The sequence below is a fragment of the Narcine bancroftii genome, chromosome 1 (genome assembly GCF_036971445.1).
Source record: "Narcine bancroftii isolate sNarBan1 chromosome 1, sNarBan1.hap1, whole genome shotgun sequence".
In the NCBI taxonomy this organism is placed as follows: domain Eukaryota; kingdom Metazoa; phylum Chordata; class Chondrichthyes; order Torpediniformes; family Narcinidae; genus Narcine; species Narcine bancroftii.
In genome coordinates this window covers 358,627,391-358,650,360 of record NC_091469.1, presented here as the reverse complement: position 1 = coordinate 358,650,360, position 22,970 = coordinate 358,627,391, and the positions used below count along the sequence as shown (strand labels likewise).

General features: G+C 41.0%; 1 protein-coding gene across 1 annotated transcript in view; it reads right to left on the bottom strand.

The window, feature by feature from the left end:
• Window positions 1-22,970, bottom strand: part of LOC138758248 (polycystin-1-like protein 1) — a 140,707-nt gene that overhangs the window by 20,102 nt on the left and 97,635 nt on the right. The window contains exons 28-34 of the mRNA XM_069926933.1: window positions 22,407-22,530; window positions 20,527-20,610; window positions 16,190-16,365; window positions 9,039-9,273; window positions 8,581-8,685; window positions 7,082-7,222; window positions 176-310 (exon numbers count right to left, since the gene is read on the bottom strand). Coding sequence (XP_069783034.1) covers window positions 176-310; window positions 7,082-7,222; window positions 8,581-8,685; window positions 9,039-9,273; window positions 16,190-16,365; window positions 20,527-20,610; window positions 22,407-22,530 — 1,000 coding nt within the window. The remainder of the gene's footprint in view (window positions 1-175; window positions 311-7,081; window positions 7,223-8,580; window positions 8,686-9,038; window positions 9,274-16,189; window positions 16,366-20,526; window positions 20,611-22,406; window positions 22,531-22,970) is intronic.

The window sequence follows — 22,970 nt, the reverse complement described above, 5'->3', positions numbered from 1 at the left end:
GTACTGGCTGAGAAGGAAGCTGCAAGGACACATATGGGCAGAGACGGAAAGTAGAAAAGAAAGTCGGAGACTCAAAGGAAATCAGGGGACGTAAGGATCAGGCCAAAATGCTGACTTGATATTGAGATTCTGTGCAAGTTGAAATGAGACTTTGCAAAATAAAATTACTGCTTACCATTGGCATGATCAGACTGGAATAGGACAGCCGGAGCAGTGTAACGCAGGGTGCTATAATCTTGTTAACACGTAATAAATGGAGGCTTTTTATTAAAAGCAGGAACACAAGCAGACCATGAAGAAAACGCTTCGCCTGAGAATAAAATTAATATTTTAATATTTTTTTTTAAATCCTGAATCTTTCTTTCATTCAGCAACATTGGTCTAACAGATGTCATTCTTGGCAATGGAATGGGTGAGAAATGCTGTCAGCTGCACGACCTCAGGTTCTGAGTTTCAGAACTCGAGTGACAGCTGACAGTCATATAGTCCACCTGGAAGGCTGAATGTTTCTTGGACAAAGCATTTCACATTCAGAACACAGAGGAAAAAAGGTTGAACATTTGATTTTAAAAAAAACGGAGTCCATTGGAGCCCAATTATTTCTTAAATGTTGCAATACCTGCTTCAACAAACTCTTGGCATATTTCTGACAAGAGGGGTAACAATAGGGTATCAGAGTGGAGGATTTCACTAACCCTTATTTCAACTGTGAGGAAATCAGCACATATTTATCAAAGACATACTATTCCTCGATTGTATTTAGAATGTATAGTTTAGGAGCCTGTGAGTAATAAGGAGAGGGGAGCAGGGCAATCCTGGATTTAGATTTTGTGAATGAAGCAATAGATGTTGATTGGTGGAGAAAACAATTCAAATACTTTATTCTCATGGTTACCTTGGTTTTACCCTATCAGAGACATCCCCCTTCTCCCACTCTCTGCAATTTAACAAATTTCTTATGTCTGTTCCCAGTTCTGAGGAAGAGTCTCCAACACTGTTTCCTCTAGGCTGTGTACGTGTGCACACACATTTTGCAACCAGTGCACCAAGGAAATTAATGCACACACAAAAGATTAGTGACCTAAAATAATGTAGTAATTAATAATTATACTTACTGTAAATAATATCTTAGCTAACTGTTTCTTTTAACTATTTAGTCAGTTTTTCAAATACTACATTTGCACATCACTAATTTATGTCACCTCACTTGAAATAATTTCAAGTTTACATTTGCACAAGCCTTCGGTGCGCACATACTTAGGTCACAGAGAAAAATTGCACAACCTAAGATTTTTGCACCCTCTGCCTATTAAAAATTAGAGAGAACATTGGTCTCCAATCTCAAACATTAACTCTATTTCTCCTCCCAGATGCTGCCTGAATTGCTGAGTATTTAGAATATATTTTTGTTTTTATTTCAGTTAGCTTTATTAATATTGTGGATTTTACTTGACTGAGAAGTGATTTGGCAAAAGTGATCTGCAACAATTATTCAAAAGTAAGGTTGTGTCAAATCCATTTGAGTCATTCAAGATGAAAGATTCAAGGGTGAATAAATTCCCACAAGTAAAGATGGGATTGCCAAATCTAGAGCCCCCAAGATGTCAAAATTGCTGGACTTCCAAGATTTCTGTTCATGAACTTAGTTAAGGGGTTCATGACACTTTGGTCTGCCCGAAACCTGTTGCTCTTTCAGCACATGGAGATTTTGGAGCCAGAATGTCGTTAACTGGCACATTTCAGGCTGCAGGATTACATGCTGAGAGATGCACTGAGGCTTGAGGCAGCCAATTCAAGGGGGCTGTGGGGAAGGACTACAGTCTAGAGCAGGGATGGCCAAACCACAGCTCACAAGCTGCCTGCAGCTCTTTGATATATAATGTGCAGCTCATGGAAATATGATGGCTGAGACGATCCCACCTCCCGATGCCCTGGGATGCCCCAGCTGCCCTCCCATCTGAGCTCCCAATGCCCCAGCAGCACTCCTATCTGAGCTCCTGAAGCCCCAACCATGGACTCTCACCTAGGCCCCAGCCACCTGTCCATCAGAGCTCCCCATGCCCCAGCTGTTGACTCTTGCCCAGGTCCCAGCTGTCCTCCTATCCAAGCTCTCAATGCCCTGACCACAGAGCCTTGCCTAGGCTCCAACCACTTGGTGACCAGATCTCCCAACATCCCGGTGGCCTTCCCATCCAAGCTCCCAATTCCTCAATCGCGGACTCTCGCCTAGACTCAAGCCACCCACCCATCTAAGGTTTCGATGCCCTGCCCGCCTTCCCATCCAATCACCCGATGACCTGATCATAGATTCTTGCCTAGACCCCAGCCACCCAACCATCCAAGTTTCCAACACCCCGAACTCTGAATTACCACCCAGTCCCAGCCACCTGCCCTCCCAAGCAGCTGACGCCCCGAACCGTTATGAATTCTGTCCTTGAAATTGTCAATTTCATATGTTTAAATGGGAAGACCCACTAACAGTTAAAAAGGTTTATTGAAGAACTGGAGTTTGAAGATAAACCCAGTGATTTCTCTTTCTTCTGCAGTGCAAGGTGGCTGTCAACCAGCAATATCTTGAGTAGGTTTATGGATCTGTTGGAGCCTATCATTACTTTTGTTGAAAAAAAGAAAAGATTCTATCCTCAACTGGAAAATGAGAAATGATATTATTGATATCATGGATCATCTACAAACTCTCAACTTAGCACTCCAAGGGTTTCTGATCTTACTCAGACAATTTTCAGCTTTCAGAATAAAATAAGTTTTTCAGATACATATTGTCCTGAAACTTCAGTAACTTTTGCAATTTCCAAAGGAGAGTTAATATCTCCCCTGATATTGAAATAAAAGCCCACAAACTGGAAGAAGGAATGACAAGGACTGCTTGATAATTTCCTTGCCAAGATTGAAGACTTGCAGAAGCTTTGCCTTTCTTGTAAATCCATTCATAGTTGATGTGATCAATAATGGTTGTCCAGTTCTTGGTGCTCTGGTTACATATTCATCTGCTTTGGAAATGGAACTAATGGAATTACAAGAAGTCCTGGGTCTAAAGGTGACCTATATATCCCAGTCTGGAAGCAAGTTCCAGAAATAAGATATTCTGAACTGAAGAAAACCAGTGTGAAACACATCTTAATTTTTAGCATAACATACTGCTGTGAATCACTTTACTCTATAATGAAATTTGTGAAGTCGAAGCATCGTGCAATCCTTACAAATCATTACCTGACAGAACTAAATAATGCAGCCTTCACAACTATCAGCTGAATTTTCAGTAACTTACAGCCAAGATGGAGACTCACAATAATCAAGATTTTGAAAATATTTGCTATGTATATGTACTTTTTGGTTAGTGAAATGAATACAAGTTTAAAAACTGCATGCATGAATAAATATTATTAAGTAAGTGTATTGCTTAATCTTTTAATAAAATTTTTGTACCTAAAATGTGCATGCAAGATTTTTCATGTCTTGCAGCTCTCAAACATCTGAAGCTTATTGTATGTGGCTCTCATGTTAAGAAAGTTTGGTCACCCTAATCGAGAGTCCTCCCATTACCGGGCATTGAGGGGCTGATACTGAGGGGAAGCCTGTCAAACAACAAGGTGCCACAATGGTGGTAATAGTGCACAAAGAATCAAATTTAACAAAGAACAATTACAGGAATGTATGGATATGGAAGAATGGGTGGCAACAGACTCTGAATGGTTTTTCCTTTGTAAATAATTTATGATGAATAAAGTCTATTTTTACATTAACAAAAAAGGCTGCAGGAGGATGTGCTAATAGGTGCACTGAGGCTTGGGGCAACCAACGTGAGAGTACTGTGGGAAAGAATTACAGTCTAGAGTCCTTCCATTACTGGGAGTTGATGGCTGAGACCAAGGAGGAGCCCCTCAAACAACAGTGCGTGACTAACAACAAGGTACCACAGTGGTGGAAATGAAGTAAATAGAAATGAATACTCCAATGTACAGGGTTAAAAAGGTATGGATACAAAACTAAGGGTGGGAAGAATTTTGAGTGGTTTTGTCTAAAAAATTTATTGCCACAAAAGTCAATTTTTAGGAAAAAAAAATTGTGCTTTCAGAGGTCAGCACTGATAACAAGTTGCAGCGGGTTGTGCATGAGCACAGCAAAAGAACTGAGACAGTAGGCTACAAGCTCATTTAGCACAAATGATTCACTTTGAAGTTCGCACTGCAGTCTTTAAGGCTATCCGGAGCCCGCCCCTCACGTCGCAGAACTTGTGTCATGCTGACGTAAGCGCATGTGAGCACTTCCGGTCTGCACCAGATGAGAAGGACCCGCGACGCCATCTTTGCGGTGGCTGCCCCACTGGCGTGATAAACGGGGCTGGTTTGCTGCTGTAATTATGTGCGCCATGATAAAGTTCACTTTATCTTTGTAAGATTGTTCTTCCTGGCCTCACTAACCTACCACCCACTAGGACCACAATCCCAACCCAACCTACCTAATGTCTGTGATCCTGGCTCCTCACTTTCTATACTTTTTCTGGAGTTTTTTGAATCATCCTTCTAATGGACTGTCTGATCTGGCTTGGCACCGTCAACAAATTGAATATGTTGCTGCACATTGTATTTTCAACTAAGCTTCTGTATTAAATATAGTAACAGTTTGTCAACAACCTATATATTCTAACTAATACACAAAAGTGCTGGGAGACACTACAGGTTCCACAGTGTCCATAGGAGTCGAGGTATATAACCAATGTTTTGGGCCTGAGCCCTTAGTCAAAGTATGAGCAAAAAGCAGGTACGCAGCTGAATAAAAAGGTCAGGGAGGAGGAAGGAGAGGGGCATAGACCAATAGCCAAGAGGCCACAGGTAGACATGGACAGGTGAGAAAAACTGAGAATAGATAGAGTGAGGAGGGTAGTTCTATGAATGCAGAGCTGGAAGAAAAACAGCAGGATGGATAAATAAAGAGAGAGACTGGGGGAGGGAGTTGTGCCTAACGGACACTGCAGAAGTTGATGTTTATGCCATCTGGTTGACGGGTTCCCAGACAAAACATGGTCTATGGACGCTGCGGAACCTGCTGAGTTTCTCCAGGACTTTAGTGCATTAACTATAATCACAGCATCTGCAGACTTTCTTCATCTATTCCATTTATTCTAACCTTTGCTTCTGTTCTTTAATCTATTACTTTGCCTCAACTAGTCAATTGTTTCATGAGGCACTTTAACAAATGCCTGATGAAAATCAGACTTAACAAATCAAATGATCAACTCATATATTTAAAACAGTAAAATAGACCCAACCATCCAAACACTTATCATAATCCCTCCCAGGCTTTCTCTCAACTGAAAGTAACAGAGGCACACTACCTGGTCCAAATCTAATCTGATGAAGTGCTGGGAAAATCTGACAACTGGGATTCAGTGGCAGAGCTAGAATAAAATACTTTGAGCAAATGTCAGATGGATCAGGCCTCCCAAATCTGCTGGCACTTGCCGGAGGATTGGCGCATTGCGCATGTGGTTCCATTATTTAAAAAGGGTTCAAGGAGGAAGCCTGGCAACTATCGGCCTGTAAGTTTGACGTCTGTGGTAGGTAAATTAATGGAGAAAATTCTTAGAGATAGTACTTATAAACATCTGGATAGACAGGGTCTGATCAGGAGCACTCAACATGGATTTGTGGGAGGAAGGTCATGTTTGACCAATCTGATTGAATTTTTTGAAGAGGTGACTAGGAATGTGGATGAGGGTAGCGCAGTGGATGTTGTCTATATGGACTTCAGTAAGGCCTGCGATAAGGTACCACATGGAAGGTTAGTTAGGAAGGTGCAGTCTTTAGGTATAAATTTTGAGATAGTCAAATGGATTGAACATTGGCTGAAAGGGAGAGGCCAGAGAGTGGTAGTGGATAATTGTCTGTCAGGTTGGAGGCCGGTGACCAGTGGTGTGCCTCAAGGATCTGTATTGGGCCCATTGTTGTTCGTTATATACATTAATGATCTAGATGATGGGGTGGTGAATTGGATGAGTAAATATGCAGATGATACTAAGATAGGTGGAATAGTGGATAATGAAGAAGGTTTTCAAGGATTGCAGAGGGATTTGGGCTGCTTAGAAAAGTGGGCTGAAAAATGGCAGATGGAATTTAATGCTGATAAGTGTGAGGTGCTTCATTTTGGTAAGAAGAATCAGAACAGGACATACGTGGTAAATGGGAGAGCATTGAGGAATACAGAAGAGCAGAAAGATTTAGGAGTAACGGTACATCGTTCCCTGAAGGTAGAAACTCACGTGAATAGGGTGGTGAAGAAGGCTTTTAGTATGCTGGCCTTTATCAATCATTGCATGGAATATAGGAGTTGGGAGGTGATGTTGAGATTGTATAAGACGTTGGTGCGGCCTAATTTGGAGTTCTGTGTGCAGTTCTGGTCGCCTAATTATAGGAAGGATATAAACAGAGTGGAGAGAGTGCAGAGAAGGTTTACCAGAATGTTACCTGGGTTTAAGCATCTAGAGTATAGGGAGAGATTGGACAGATTAGGTCTTTATTCTTTGGAGTGTAGAAGGTTGAGAGGGGATTTGATAGAAGTATTTAAGATTATGAAAGGGATAGACAGAGTGGATGTGGATAGACTATTTCCGTTAAGAGGAGGAAAGATTAAAACAAGAGGACATGAGTTAAGAATTAAGGGGCAGAGGTTTAGAGGTAACATGAGGGGGAACTTCTTTACTAGAGGGTGGTAGCCGTGTGGAATGATCTTCCGGGAGAAATAGTGGCGGCGGAGTCAATTGTATTATTTAAGAAAAGGTTGGACAGGTATATGGATGAGAAGAAGATGGAGGGTTATGGGCATTGTGCAGGGAGGTGGGACTAGAAAGGGGTATTTGGTTCGGTGCGGACTAGAAGGGCCTAATGGCCTGTTTCCGTGCTGTAATTGTTATGTTATGTTATGTTATGTAGTGATAGCAATTCTCTTCAAAATTTCACCCATTGTTCCAATAAAAAGTAGTGTTTGCAATGTATATCTAAATTAGGCAAGACAATCTGTTTTAGTTTCCTTTTCTTTATCCCATTTTTTTCTTCCTGTTCCTCACCTTTATCCATGCAGAAATGTAGCTCATATCCACAAACGCTTTGAAATACCCACTGTGAAGATGATCAATAACATCCACAGCCAAAGTGAAGTAAAACACATAATATATGTAGTAAAAGGTACTGATAACGACAAGTCCAATCTGGTGAATAACAGAACACATGTGGTTATCAGTATTTCTCGCAGTATATTTTAAAAGTTGCATTTTTATTCGCCTTCAGTTTCACTGGATCCATGAATCGAACTAATAAACAGCATAAACTGATAAATTACAAAAAGTTACAAAAGCAACTGTGTAAAGTAGTTATCCTGCTTATAGTTTAAATTGCTGGTATATTCAAAATTTAACTTGTGTAAAAAATGCTTCCATTTATGTAACTGAGTCCTTCTCAACTTCACAATCTCCCATTAAGAATTACAGTCAATTAACTTTAACAGGATGTGAACCTGGCAAAAATGACATGACATGGCTCTTCTTTCTATTTCCCCTAGTTTCAGACCCTAAAGCAAGACAATTGTTCATTTAAAATTGTTAATATCTCCAAGTCTTTTCACCCATGAAGGAAAAGAAAAAACTTTCAGCACTCACTCAAAGCATTACAGAGATCCAAACAACAAGGGTGGAACTTGTTCATCTGAAGGCACCTTAAGTGGATTTGAGGATTGCAGTTCATGGGAAAATATTAAGCCAAAATCAAAAGTCTCCAACATCTAATGACTGACGATCAGATTATTCTTCAGATGAATTGGGTGTTTAGTATTTCATTAGAATTTTTAGATGTACAGCATGGTACCAGGCCCTTTTGGCACACAAGCCCATGCCACCCAATTGTACCCAATTGACCTTACCCCCAGTATGTTGTGAACGGTGGAAGTAAACTGGAGCACAGGAGGAAACCCACGCAGACATGGGGAGAAAGTATAAACTCCTGACAGAGAGTGCCTGATTCGAACTCCGGTCGCTGTGATACCATTGCGTTAACCACTACACTAAAGTTATTGAGTCATAGGGCAGATACAGGCTCTTTGGTCCAACTCATCCATGCCAACCAAGTTGTACACTGAGCTAGTCCTACTTGCTTGCATTTGGCCCACATCCCTCTCAACCATTCTTATTCATGTACCTCTCCAAATGCTTTTTAAATGTTTGAACTGTACCTACTTGTACAGGTTCCTCTGGCAGCTCATTCCACATACTTACCACCCTGTATGTGAAAAACCTGTTCCTCAGATTCCCTTAAATTTCTCCCCTCTCTTTTTAAATCTATGCTTTCTAGTTTTAGATCTCCTCCTCTTGGAAAGAAACTGTAACTACCTTCCCTTTCTCTGCCCCTCATGATTTAATAAACCTTCAGCCTCCTGAGCCTCTTATTCTCTGGATAAAAAGTTTCAGACTATCCAGTCTCTTGGTATAGCTCAATCCCTTTTGGCCCATTAACATCTTCATTAATCTTTTCTGCATAATTAAAGCATAGTAATATTTTGCAATGAGATTCTGACCTCGAGCCAGTTCCATGGCTCTCTCCAGTAACTCAGAATACCTCTCTGGGTCATCCTGCACATCTGGAAATAGAGGTGAAGTAGAATAAGGACCAGGAACAAAAGCTGAAAAGCACAATGAAAATAGAATATAAAATAATGCTGCACATTGTATTAAATGTACAAATAGTAAACTGTTAAAACTTTGCATTTGTCTTTCTTTGAACATGGTTTAAAATTCTTGGGTACAACTGCAAAGATTAGCCTTGAGATTTGAAGGACTGGTAACTGAATGCCAAAAGAAGGGAAAAAAAACCCTCCAAAAAGTAGATTTGGTGCTGTAAAACTGAACGGGGATAATCTTTGTCCATCCATAAAATTTTTAAAAATATTTTGTGTGCCAAGAGTATGCCAATTTCAAGAACAATTTCATGTATAACAATTTCAAATATAATTAATTCATTACTTGAAATTCTCACCTCAAAGGCCATGATGAAATAGTCGAGAAGGAAATTTTCATGGTAGATGCTGAATGACTCTATATGAACTAATGGAATAACTCCTCCTGGTTGTGGCAACTCTGCCAACAGAGATACAATGGTGAAGAGGTTGGTAGGGGCATTGTAGAGGGTGAACTCTACTATCACTGCTCTGGTGTTCTGATCAATCCATTTTGTTTCCTTTAATGTGAGTAGCATATCATAGGCTTCATTCCTAAAATTTTGAAGGAAGCATTTGAGAGAATGCTGAAGTGATTGCTCGGGTATTCATATTTTTAGCAGAAATGTCTTCACATTCATAGAATAACTAAGTACATTGAACATTCCTTTCAGATAAAAAATTGATCTTTTTATAGTTCCTTTCAATTAATATTCCCAATCTATGCCATTTGTGGAATTCAATGTTCCTATTTCTGCAGTATTATTGTTTTGCTTTTAAAATTGTAACCACACCAAATAATAGATTGTTATACTATCGTAATCTCATTTTATTATAAACCAGAAAAGAACTACACTGATTTTCAAGCTACATTTTATTCATCTTTATCTCTGTGGATTCTTTCTCTTTCCCTATTTTGCACAGAGTATAGTTGAAGAGCACCAGGGGAATTAAGCAAGATTATTAGTACCAAATAATCTTTGGATCAGAACATTTCAGTGAAATTATGATGGCCTGTTATTCAATTACATGTAAATGTCAATGGTTCAATATTGGCTCACCAGATAATGTTTTCCTTGCTCCCCTTAAACTCATCTGGTTTTGCTTCTCACATGCCCTCCAAACTTAACAGGGCTTGATTTCCTGCATTCCCTTTCAACTAACCTGGTTCTGTTTCCATCAATCCCTTTAAACTCACTGAGACTCCACTTCCCACACTCATTTGAAATTCACTAGATCCTGTTTCCTGCACACTCTTAAAACATTTTGGATTCATATTTCTCATGCTCCCTTGAACATGACTGGAGCCTTGCTTCCCAAGCTCCCTTGAAACTTATCAGGTTCACTGGAAAATTTATTATACAACTGTGTAACATAAAAAAAATGAATAAAAAGTAGGTTGTTTTTCATTAGGAAGGACATTCAAATATCTGGAATATCCAGCCAGTCTGGCTCCAAAGACCCAAGTGTGCCAGATGAACAGAATTTCATTGTATCCACAACAAAAAGTATTAAAGTCTTTGATACCCACACTCAGCCTTTCCATCACATTTTATCTTTTGATCTCCATGCAATCAGGGGTTTCGACAGTGAGAAACAATATTCCATTTCAAACTTAGTTTCAGATAAAATATTTGTTAAAAATTACAAGCTCTAGCATGCAGAAAAGTGTAGGATTCGGTTTCTAACAATGTTCTTCTCCTCCTAATAATATGCTGACAGAAAATGTTCTCACCCCGATTCTGATAGATACAGTAACAAATTCTCAATTACCAACTCAAATACCAAGCTTGAAAGATTCATCCATTGCTTCAGATATCAAAAAAAATGGTTGAATCAAATTAAATCCATGCAGGTTAATCAAAGAAATTCTGATTGCATGGCTTTATTGATGTTATCAGTGATGCAACTTTACTTTCATCTCCAAAATTAACTAAGCTTGTGAATGGCTTAAAGTTCTTTATATTTAAAACGTAAAAAAAAATGTTCATCTATTTTCTAACCCAAACCATCTTAGACAGAAGCTCTGAGTGGAAGTAGGTGTGACGATAGAGTAAACTCTGAAATCCACTCAATAAGAAATAAAAACCACCTGAAAAAATGGACTGATAGAAAATGACAGATGGAATTTAATACAGACAAGTGTAAGGTGTTGGTTTTTGGAAGGAGAAACCAAGAAAGGACGTACAGTACACGGTAAATGATAGGGGACTGAGGAGTGCAGTAGAACAGAGGGATCTGGGAATACAGATAAATAATTCTCTGAAAGTGGCATCACAGGTGGATCGGGTTGTAAAGAGAGCATTTGGCATATTTGCCCTCTTAAATCAAAGTACTGAATACAGAAGCTGGGATGTTATGGTGAAGTTGTACAAGACATTGGTGAGGCCAAATTTGGAGTATTGTGTGCAGTTCTTTTCACCTATCAACAGTAAGTATATTAATAAGATAGAAAGAACGCAGAGAAGATTAACTAGGATATTGCCGGGACTTCAAGAACTAAGTTAGAGGGAAAGGTTTAACAGATTAGGACTTTATTCCCAGGTGCATAGAAGAATGAGGGGAGATTCGATAGAGATAAATAAATTTATGAGTGGTATAGACAGAGAAAATGTAGGTAAGCTTTTTCCACTGAGGTTAAGTGAGATACAACCCAAAGGTCATGGGTTAAGGGTGAATGCAGAAAAGGTTAGGGGTGTAGTGGGGTCACAATGGTTATATCTTGAGGTATAATGGGATTATAGCTCAAGGTTGAAGAAAAAAGATTCTCAGATGAAGGGAATGTAATTGACACTGACTTTATTGGGATTTAGCTCTGTCTTTTATTGGCAGGCACATCACCACCTGGGCCTGGCTTGAGAGAGGCTGGTTGCTGATTGGCTGTCTCAGATGTGCAGGCCCGGATTGAACCCCTTGCAATCTACTGGCAGTGATTGGTTAATTCGACTGCTATTCCTGCGCTCTATGAGAGCAGGTGTCTCATTCCATGTGCTGATTGCTTGATCGCCGTGTTTGACGGCTGTTTCCTGTGTCGGCCCATGGAACAGGTCGTGGACCACTACACGAAGCCCGCCCCCACCCATCTCCCCCAGAACTGGTGATCGGGTACGATGCCTGGCAGGACCCAAGGTAGTTCATTGGCACAGTTCGGTCCAGTGAGTCGGGCCATCAGGGCTGTCTTTAGATGCCAACCCATTGGCCTGCACGTGTTATGCTGTGGTGTGGTGGAGTTGGGTCCGAAGGGCATTTGCTAAGGAGGTCCACAGGCTGGAGGTGAATGGGGCCCCCCTGTCAGATGTTGTGCTCGGGGACCCTGAAACCTGCCACCCAGGTGTTCAGTAATGCTCATGCACACGCCTCCATAGAGATTTCAGATAGCGGCACCACTTCTAGCAATTTAGTTATCTGGTGCATCTCTGGATGTAGGTACGGGCCCCACAATGTCTATGTGCACAACAGTACAACAGTGTGCTGGTTCTATGGGCTGTGGATAGGCTTTAATGTGGGTCTGGACCTTGGATGACTGGCACTGAGTACATGTTTAGGCCCAGTGAGTGGCCTCTTTGCAGAGGCCGTGCCAGACATACCTGATGGCCACCATTTTAACTGATAGTGGGGTGAGCCAAATTGTGGATCAAATCGAAAACTCACCTCCTCCAAGCGGCTAAAATGATGGGGCACAGTTTATCAGTTGAGATGTTGCAGAGCAGCGTGCGGTTATCTGGGGTGATCTGGATGTCCTCCAGTTGCAGGCCAGTAAGTGCTGTCTGGTACGCCAGAATGTCAGGGTCTGCCTGCTGCACACCAGCCAGGGCTGTACAGTTGATGCCCGGGGCAGGGCTGTGTACTGCTAGGATAGCTGGACAAGACAGGGCATCAGCTACCACATTGGACTTTCCAGTAATATGTTCAATGACTGTGGAAATTCAGATATGTAGAACAGGTGCCGCTGTTGCTTGGCTGACAGCGGGTCTGACACCTTGCTGAAAGCAAAGGTAAGTAGTTTGAAGTCGATGTTAATTTTTGAACTTCCTGCCCTCCAGGAAGTAACAGAAATGTTGAATTGCCAGGTATAACGCTAACAGCTCCCTATGAAAGGCACTGTACAAGCTCTGGTAGCCTGAGATGTTTACTGAAAAAGGCCAGCGGCTGCCACTACCTGTTAACCAGTTGCTCAAGTACACCACCGAACGCTGTGTTGACGGCGTCCACCATGAGAATGATCGGGGTGTCTGTCCTTGGATGCACAAGGAGGGTGGGCTTGGCTAGGGCATCCTTGGCTCGGGTTGTTTGGAAAGCCTCAGTCGCCTCCTGTGTCCATTGAATGTCTTTACAGGGCCAAGTCATGAGGGAAAATAAGTGGCTCACGATGTGAGCCGCTGTAGGTATGAAGCGATGATAAAAATTGACCATACCTGTGAACTCTTATAGGCCCTTCATGGTCGATGAACTGGGGAAAGAACAAAAAAAGTCCACTTTGCCAGGCGACAGCATGGCCCTATGGTGTCAAACTCAGCCTGAAGAACAATGGACTTAAATGAGCAGTGTGCTCGGTGCAGGTGTGGCTGACTATTAAAATGTCATTGAGGTAGATGAAGGCAAATTGCAGATCCCGGCCCATTGCATCCATCAAGCTCTGGAAAGTCTGAGCCACATTTTTCAGCTCGAATGCCATGCAGAGGAATTCAAACAATCCAAAGGGTGGATGAGATGGCAGTTTTGGGAATGCCATCTGGGTGAACTGGGTTCTCAAGATAACCCCTGATGTGGTCCACCTTAGAGAATATCCGTGACCCTTGCAGGTTAGTGGTGAAGTCCTGGATGTGGGGCACAGGATACCTGACAGGCGTGGTGGCTTTATTTAAGCAGTGGTAGTCTCCGCATGGTTTCCAACCACTCACTACCTTACTATATGGAGGGGGTAGGCCCATGGGCTATTGGAGAGCCGCACAATGCAAAATTCCTCCATCTTTTGAAACTCCTCTTTCACCAGGTTGAGTTTCCTTGGGGGGTGGGGGGCTAGACACCGCGCCCTTGCATGGAGAGGAGGGACCTCCATAATAATTTGGTGTCTCACCCCATGTTTAGGTTCTGCTGAGTTGAAATGAGGCGTAGTGATGGAGAGGAATTCCGCTAATACTCATGTGAATTCATTCTTGGCAGTACTCATGGAGTGCACGTGGGGGGTTAGTACATTCAGTGCCCTTGAGCAAGAGTGTCAGAAATGTCCACCAGTCATGAAATTGGCTCCCAGTAACAGTTGATGTACAGCTGCCACCATAAACTTCCAAGTGAATTGTCTGTCCCCTAAGCGGAGGAGAATTGTACCAGTGCCAAATATTCAAATGTTGGAGCCATTTTCTGCTCGAAGCTTTCAGCCCACCTTGCCATTGTGGGCCTCGAGGCTGGAAGGGGAGAGGACGCTGTACTGTGCCTGGTGTCCACTATGAAACGTCGGTACGACAGGGAGTCTTGGATGTGGTGGAGGCGCTGCAGTCGCAGTCATCAACAACGGCCAGCCTGGGCATTTCCCTGGAACATGCAGGGGGAGCGGCATCGATGGGCCTTGGAACCCCATTGTAGATGATAAAAACAGTACTGCTCACCGGTGGGGTTTGTCGTTCAGGTGGTCGATCGGTCAGACGGCAGACTTCCTGGCTGGTTGTGGATGACGAAGTGCCGTCACTTGATCGAGCATAGCCCAGGCATCCCCCTTCACCGCGCATAGCACGTCTGCTCAGGCAGCCACACTCCTGGGGTCGTCAAAGTCTTCTTCTGTGTTGATCAGCCAGATAACTTCAGGTAGTCACTCCAGGAAGATCTGCTGGAACAGTGGGCAAGAGATGTGGCCATCATTGAGAGCGAGCATGTTGCTCATGAGGATGAAAGGGATCCTGGCCCCCAAACCATCAATGTGCAGCAGTCGAGAGCCAGAAAGTGTGGGTTAATAGCTCCTCGATGGCCACATACTTCCCTTGGTCCAGGGGCTGCTGGAGGAAGTCGATGATGTGGGCTGCGGTGTCTTGATTGAGGGCGCTGACCACATAGCAATATTGTGTGTCATCATCAGAGATCCACCGAATGGCGAACTGCGCCTCGGCCTGTTGGAACCACACCCATGTAAGTTGTTCCTCCGTCGTCGGGTCCAAAGTGCCATTTGGACCAATCAGGGCCACCACTGTAGCAGGGTTGCTATGGTTATAGCTCAAGGAATAAAGAGATTATAGCTCGAGGTTGAAGAAAGAAGACTCTAACACAAAGGGAGTGTAATCGACACTGACTTTATTGCGCTGCCGCTTTGCCTTTTATAGGCACCTGACCACATCATCACCAGGGCATGACTTGAGGAGGCTGGCTGCTGATTGGCTGTCCTGAATGCATGGGTCCGGATTGGAACCCCCCCCCCGCGATCCATTGACGATAATTGGTCAATTCGACCACTATTCTTGCGGCCTAAGGGAGTGGGCGACTCATCCTGCATGCTGGTTACTTAATCACCATGTTCAACAGCTGTTTCCTGTGTCAACCCACAGAGCGAGTCACAGCGAAAACAAAGTGTGGTGAGAGTGTGGAATGAGCTGTCAGCAGAAGTAGTAAATGCAGGCTCAATTTTAACATTTAAGAGGAATTTGGACAGGTACATGGATAGGAGGGATATGGAGGGCTATGGACTTGGGTGCAAGTCAGTGGTACAAGGCAAAATAGTAGTTCGGTACAGATTAGAAAGGCTGAAAGGCCTGTTTCTGTGCTGTCATGATCTATAATTCTAAGACAACTGAATTGAGTCAAAACAGAGAATGGCCCTGCAGACTCACTGGGAGAAAACCTTTAATGTTGATTTAAATGTTATGGACAGGTTAAGTATAGAGCACAGAATTAGACGGTTAAGTAGGAAAGAGAAAAAATGCAATTGTACACGAATATCCAAAGGTTCCCAATCAATGCAAATACAATGAAAATAAACCAGATAAAATGCTAGTTTGTAACAATCCATTATAAGATGAAGAGTACAATGATGTCCTTGTTTAAGTGCCTTGTTTGTTTTATCTCACATACAAGATACCTTTTTGACCACCTCATTAAGAATGAGAAAGGAGTTGCGGACCTCAATACAATTATGATCTCTATCCCTGGAATTCTCTGCCCAAGGAAGCAGTGGAGGCTGTCTCATTAAATATATGTATGACACGGATTTTTGCATTGTAGGGTAATTAAAGGTTAGGGGAAAAGGCAAGTAGATGGAGCTCAATCCACATTTAGATCAGCCATGGTCTTGTTGAATGGCAGAGCAGCTCAACAGGCCAGATGGTCTACTCATGCTTATATTTATTTTGTTTTTTTTATAAAGATTAGGATATAGAGCCTATTGAAAAAGTTTTATTTTCTTTTGTTGAAAAATAATGCAAATTCAACCAGAATTAACATAATTGTTCATTGGACCCAAATTATTAGAAACATCTGCAACTCTTACCGTGTTCTACCAAGATTAATAATAGATCCTCTTCCTTCGTAGCAATGAACTTGGCCACATTTGTTGAATTTATCACTTTCTATAGGCTTTGTGGAATTTGAATGTTCTGGACAGTTAATCAATGTGGTATATTGAGAAAAGTAGTCACGGACAAGCCCTGACAATATTGCTGGAATCTAGAAGTAGAGATCAGGTAAAACAAATTTTTAAGAAGCAATGCTGTTTAGTAGTATGATACCCAGTCATTGGATGTCAGCAGTGTAGTTCCCAAATGAGATTCATTACAACACTCTGACAGAACTTCCCAGACTGAAGTCCCTTACTGGACTTAAATATAGACCATCTCCTGTGAAGGAATCTTAAAACCTCACTTGTTCTTTCTTATAGATGGATGTAAAAAGACTTGTGATAGCATTTTTGTAAACAGCTGGAGATTTACCCCAGTGTTCAGTCAGCATTTATCCCTCAAGCAACATGACCATAACAGCTTATCTGGTCAGTTTAATGCTGACATTTCTTGGAGCTTGCTGTGTGTAAATTGATTACTACCACTCCCAAGTCACAAATGCGACTGCACTCTAAAGAACTGTTTTGGGTTCTTAACAACAGTGTCAAAAACACAAAACATCTTCCAAGCCTTTTTTTCTTCAATCATGCAGTAAAACATCTGTGACCCTTACTGCATGAAATGTTCATTTTGTTGATCCCAGACAGGTAAAAGTAGACTGGTTACTAGTCTAATTTGCAGTCCTGTTACTCTGTTGGAAATGCGACTGAACGCTAATGCTATCACAAATGCAGAGAGAAATGGCATGCCAATCTCATTCTCTGGAGACTTGATTCACTTACAAAATGGGTATTATGCCAGGCCAGCATTTATTCTCCGATTCTAAAAGGTCCTGAGATGATCGTGGTAAGCTGAAGCTCCTGCAGTGAATGTGGATCCACAATGGCATTGGGTTGAAAGCTTCAATATTTTTCCAAATCAGGATGCTGTGCCAGGTGGTGGTGTACAAAAGAAACTGATGCCCTTGTTTTTCTTGATGGTGGAAATCATGAATATGGAGGGTGTAATGTGCTCTATGAAATGCTTTTGCATATTGCAATACATTTATAGATGGCATATATTGTGCATACACCTTGCTTGTGGCAAACAGCAAGATTAAACTTGAATAAAGGGGATCACTCTGTCCCAGAAGGTGCCAAATACCTTAAATGTTGTTGGAGCTGCACTCATCTAGGCAAATAAAGAAGGTGTAATAGATGTTTTGGAATACTATCATCTACAAGTGGCCTTTTCAGTGACATACCATCGTGACTTCTGACGAGTAGATGATGAAAAGGTTTCAATGAGTCAGGGATGCAAGGTGCACTGCTTCTGACCTACCCTTGTGACTGCAGGATTTGCATGGCTGTGATAACTTAGAACACAGTGGAAGCCAATTCCGGCCATTGAGACCCAATTACACAAAATTAACCAATAATCCCATAGGTTTTTGAGGGTAGGTGAAACTGAAGATCCTGGGAGATGTTCAAACTCCTTACAGACAGTGCCAGATTCCAACTCTGGTCACCAACTGCTATGCTGACCATGCCAACACTTAAAGTAAATGGCTGGGAACTCTACGCTGTTTATGTGCAGAGATTCTAGTTCATTCTTTTCCTGAAAATGGCAACAAAGATGGATGGAGTAGAGAAGGAGATCGGCTGGCTTGTCTTTATAGTCGAGGTATTGGAATGTGTTGGATTGTCATGTTGCAATAAAACAAAACATTGGCTCACATGGAGTATTATAGATAGTGCTGTTCTCCACACTACAGATAGGATATGGTCGCAATAGAAAATTGCTACATACAAAATTCACCAGGATGTTGCTTGGAATGGAAGACTGTAGTGAAAAGGAATTGGACAGGCTGGGTTAATTCTCACTGGAATGCTGGAGGTGGAAAGTTATAAGGGGCATACATAATGCAGATAGCCAGTCTTTTTCCTGAGGATGGAGAGTTTAAAGTCTCAGGATTAGGGTGAGTGGGGAAAATTTTCAAGGGATCTGAGGTGCAAATTATTCACACAGAGAGTTGTGGTTATATGGAACAAACTGTCAGAGGGAGGTGAAATTAAAAGAAATTTAGATATGTACTTGGACAGGAAGAGAGCAGAGTGATATAAGCCTTATGCAGGTAAATGGGATGAGCATAAAGACGCATCATTAACGTAATACAAGTGAATTGGTTGTTATCATGAATGAGTTGGGCCTAAGGACCAGTTTCTGTGGCGTACAGCTCATGTTAGTAGCAGATGGGAGAACGCACCAGGTTGAGTTGAGTGATAGATGGTATTTCTGTTGTGGTGCATCATCAACAGCTTCCGGGCTCAGAGCATTTTAGACTTCCATACATGATTGGTTTGAGATGAGATGGCGGACAAAGAGCACTGCATCGATCTCCTGCATTGCCTTTGAATTCAGCATGAGCCCACTGGTGGAGCCATGTTGTACTGAGGAAAGAGGTGGGCACACTTTATATCCAGCCTTTCATTTTTATATATGAACAATCTGATTCACTTATATGATGTTATTGATCATGTAATTATTGCTATAATTATTATATTTTGATCATTATCTCTTGGTGTTTAAATTATTTAAATTAATTTAATGAAAATATTTAAGTCCATATTTTTAATTATGATATATTTCGGCTCATGTCAGGTCCTCATTTTCATGGTTTTATCATATATCGGGCATATAAGTCGACCCCCAAAAACCGCATTCACTGAGCATTGCCGGAAGGTGTTTGTTATTGTGAAACCGCCAGAAAAATTATGAAAGTACGAAGCAGGTAGAGACTGTAATAAAATCTTTCCAAAAAATGCAGTATCTCTCGTGTGATGGATGGTACGGAGAATGATTTATTGTGGGACACTGAGGACGAAGTGGAAGCTGATTCATCACCTATATGATGAAAGTGTGAACAGTGAGACTCTGAATCTGCTTACCAAGGTCTTTGCCTCAGGTGATGATAGTGAGTGTGATTTTGAAGAATTTTAAATATTTTTTTTAAATAAAATTTTCTTTCTGATATACTGGGAGCTTGAAAATTTATTGAAGGTTAGGTTCTTTTTTGGTGTTATTTTTCTTTGGCTTGGCTTCGCGGACGAAGATTTATGGAGGGGGGAAATGTCCACGTCAGCTGCAGGCTCGTTTGTGGCTGACAAGTCCGATGCGGGACAGGCAGACACGGTTGCAGCGGCTGCAGGGGAAAATTGGTTGGTTGGGGTTGGGTGTTGGGTTTTTCCTTGTTATATGCCGAATCTAATTGACGCTGTTTTTTTGAGTTGAATTCAAGGTTTCAATTTTTTTTACCTGGCATATGTCGATCTCTGATTTATGAGAGCTTTTTGAGGGTTTCAAGACTCTACTTATGCACTGAAATATACGGTATTTAAAATTATCTGAGTTGTCTGACCATCGAAAGCATTTAAAATAATTCGAATGCCTCTGATAGCAGACAGTTATCACAGGCCTTGACAGTGGATCGGAAGAGAGGTCTTAAGGTTACGTTACTTGTCACTCACTGTCCACTGGCTTGTCAGGTACAGAAGATCAGCACTCCAGACCATTAACACTCAGAAAAAATCTGGGTGGAAACCATGGGGGTGAATTCAATGCTCAAGTAGTAAAGGCACTGTTTCACCTGCTGAGTTTCTCCAGCATTTGTGTGTTTTTTTCATTTAACCACGGTGTCAGCAGAATCCTGTGTTTTACCTCAGTTGTTTATGATTTGATGTTGGTCAAAAGAGAGCTGCTGCTATCCACAGTGTGAAAAGACAGAAGTGACTTCCTGTGCATTGAGCTTACAGGGATTTAACAATGTTTTTATTAAAATGGACTAGATGGAGATTAAATTAAAATCTGTGTTTTGTGGTCTATATAAAAGTTCCAGAGTTATTGATATCAAGTGATCCACAAACTTGAACATGTATTATACAATAACCTCAATCACATTTCATTATAAAATATATTCAATTTTATTTTACTTGAAGTTATCAAACATTCTTTTCCATGAATATTCTACTTTTAGCAAAAAGGAATGATGAGAATAGTGAAAATCCTGAAATTTAAACAAAAGCACATATTCTGTAAATCTGAAGTTAAACCAGAAAATGCTCAGCAGGCCAGAAAGCACTTGTGAAAAGAGAAACAGCGTTAATATGGTTCAAGTAAAAGACTGTTAACTCTTTCTCTTCCTCCAAGTGCTGCATGACTTGTTGAGTGTGTCCAGAATTCTTTGATTGAAAACATTAGTTAATGTTTAATGATCGGATTATAAAGCACTTACATTGCAGGTTTTGCTATCTGTGACTTGGATTTTCCTTAGTGATGGTGCACCAATCAAGTGACACTTCCCATGAAGTGGGCCAGCCTATCAGATGTAATTGAAACTGTAATCAGCCACACACTTTATATGTAAATATTTTAGAATTATGCATTCATGTTTTAGCAATAATGACCACAACAATATGGAATCAATTAAAAGAAAATCAATTTGAAAAATGTGGCAGACATATTATTAAAATAGAACATTCTTCCTTTGCAGAGCATCCTGAAGAGCGAACAGTCAAGAGGACTGGTGTGCATTAACAACATAGCTCTGACAAGGAATAAAGTCCTACATGATGAATTGTGAGAGAAGTTGGAAAAAAAAACAGGACATTAAAGATACTAACTCTGGGATTATTTCCAGTATGGTATGCTAATGAGAACCAGATGAACGTGTGGCTGGAGAGATGGTGCAGGAAGAGTAGTTTCCTCGGACATTAGTACTGGTCTTGAGGGAAGGTGGGACTTGTACAAAAAGAATGGGTTTCAACTGGGCTGGCTGGGACCAGTGTGCTAGGGGTATTTGCTAGAGCTGTGGTGGATGGAAGTTTATGCACAGTCAGGAAAGGGATGCTAGAATGGAAACATAGGACAGAAGAGGTGACATCATGGGTGAAAAACAAACAGGGTTGCAGTCCAAACAAATGCCACAGTGATTAGGAATATTGAAAGGTCAAGGATAAAGGTCACTCGTCTGTCCTAATGAACAGGATGATTTAATTGGGATGATGGAGATGATGGGAGGGGAAGGAAGGAATCTGAATATCCAGGAATGTTCAATATTTAGGAAGAATGGGGGGTTGGGAGAAGGAAGTGAGGTGGTGCAGCTAGTTAAAGCAAAAGTGAAGAATATTCATTTAGAATTGAATCTGGGTAAAGCTAATAAATACTAAGGGGCAAAAAATGTTAATGGAAGTTGATGTTGATAATGCCTTTAAACTAGATATGCACAATACAAGTATACATCCATAACCAAGAGTGATGGAAGTGTACATTGCAGATTGAACCAATTGTCGTTCTGACAACAGTACAAAAGAGTATTGTCCTGGGAGTGTTGATAGAATGGTTTTCCGAACCAGTATGTTGAGGAATTGTCTCATTTGATGCCCCCTGGAGAGAAGCTGCTATAATATGATAATAATTCTTTACTATAATGGAGAGTGATATATTTTGAGACAAAGGCCTAGTATCTAGATGGAGGGAACAATGACGATCTGAGGTAAGCATTAGCCAGAATAGAGTGAGAAACTTAACATGTGGGATTGATGGTAGATTAGCCGTGCAAACATTGAAGGATTGGCATGCACTAAACACAACAATTGTTCATTCACATAGAGTGCAGACCAAGTTGGCATTCTAGGCTTGTTTCATCGCCATTCCTGTCTGACACAAAAATTGAAAGGGGAGCTCAATCTTACCGAACAAGGGAAATTAGGTATAGTATAAATAAAAGGAAACTACAAATAATTCACCACATAAAAGGGGACAATCTTCCCTTTTGGAGTGAGTTCAAATGGATTATGAAAATCCCCTATTTCTGGTTTACAACTTATTTCCAATAGGAGCAGATCCAGATAATGCTTTGTGAGGTCAAATAAATAAACATTTAACCCTTTAACAATACAGTGCACAACACTGAAATCACAATGTTCAATATCAGTAATTAATCATATATACAAACTAAAAGATTATTTTTAATATACTTATATTTCTTCAAAATCCAATTTGAAAAGAAAAGAATGAAAAAATAAATGTTAAATAAAGCAGTTTACTATGATATTATGATAAAGAACATAATCTATCCTGCAAAACTTAATCCAATAATATATTGGTGATTACCTGGCTTTTGGCTGCAGCATTGTTGTACCATGTGTCCCAATACAGGCCATGTAACAAGGTGGTAAAACTCCAATTCCACCAATCATCAGCTGTTCTCATATTTATGAAAGGATTGTTCACATTCCTGAACATTAGAACAATTTTATATGTGAAATAGTCAAGTAAAGATATTTCAAAATTACATTTCTCAGTCCATTTTTTCCTCCTCCCATTAAACAGTCCATTTTCTATATCCAAGACGACAGAACAATCTGGTGAGTGGTTAATAACCTGACAGCCTATTGACTTCCTGTTATTCACAAAGTATACATGAGGAATTTTCTCTACTTGCTTAGATTGTTGCAGCTGTATCAATATGCAAGAAGCCCAAAACAATTTATTTCCCATTTTAGCATTATCATCAATTACCTATATATCCATGCTCTTTATGGAACGTTGAATAGCACCATGCCATAGATTTATGCCATGGCAACATCTCCCAAACCTGCAATATGTAGCACACAGGAAAGCTAGGCAATAGGAAATACCATCAGTTCCAAGCTCTGCTTCAAGATATACACTATC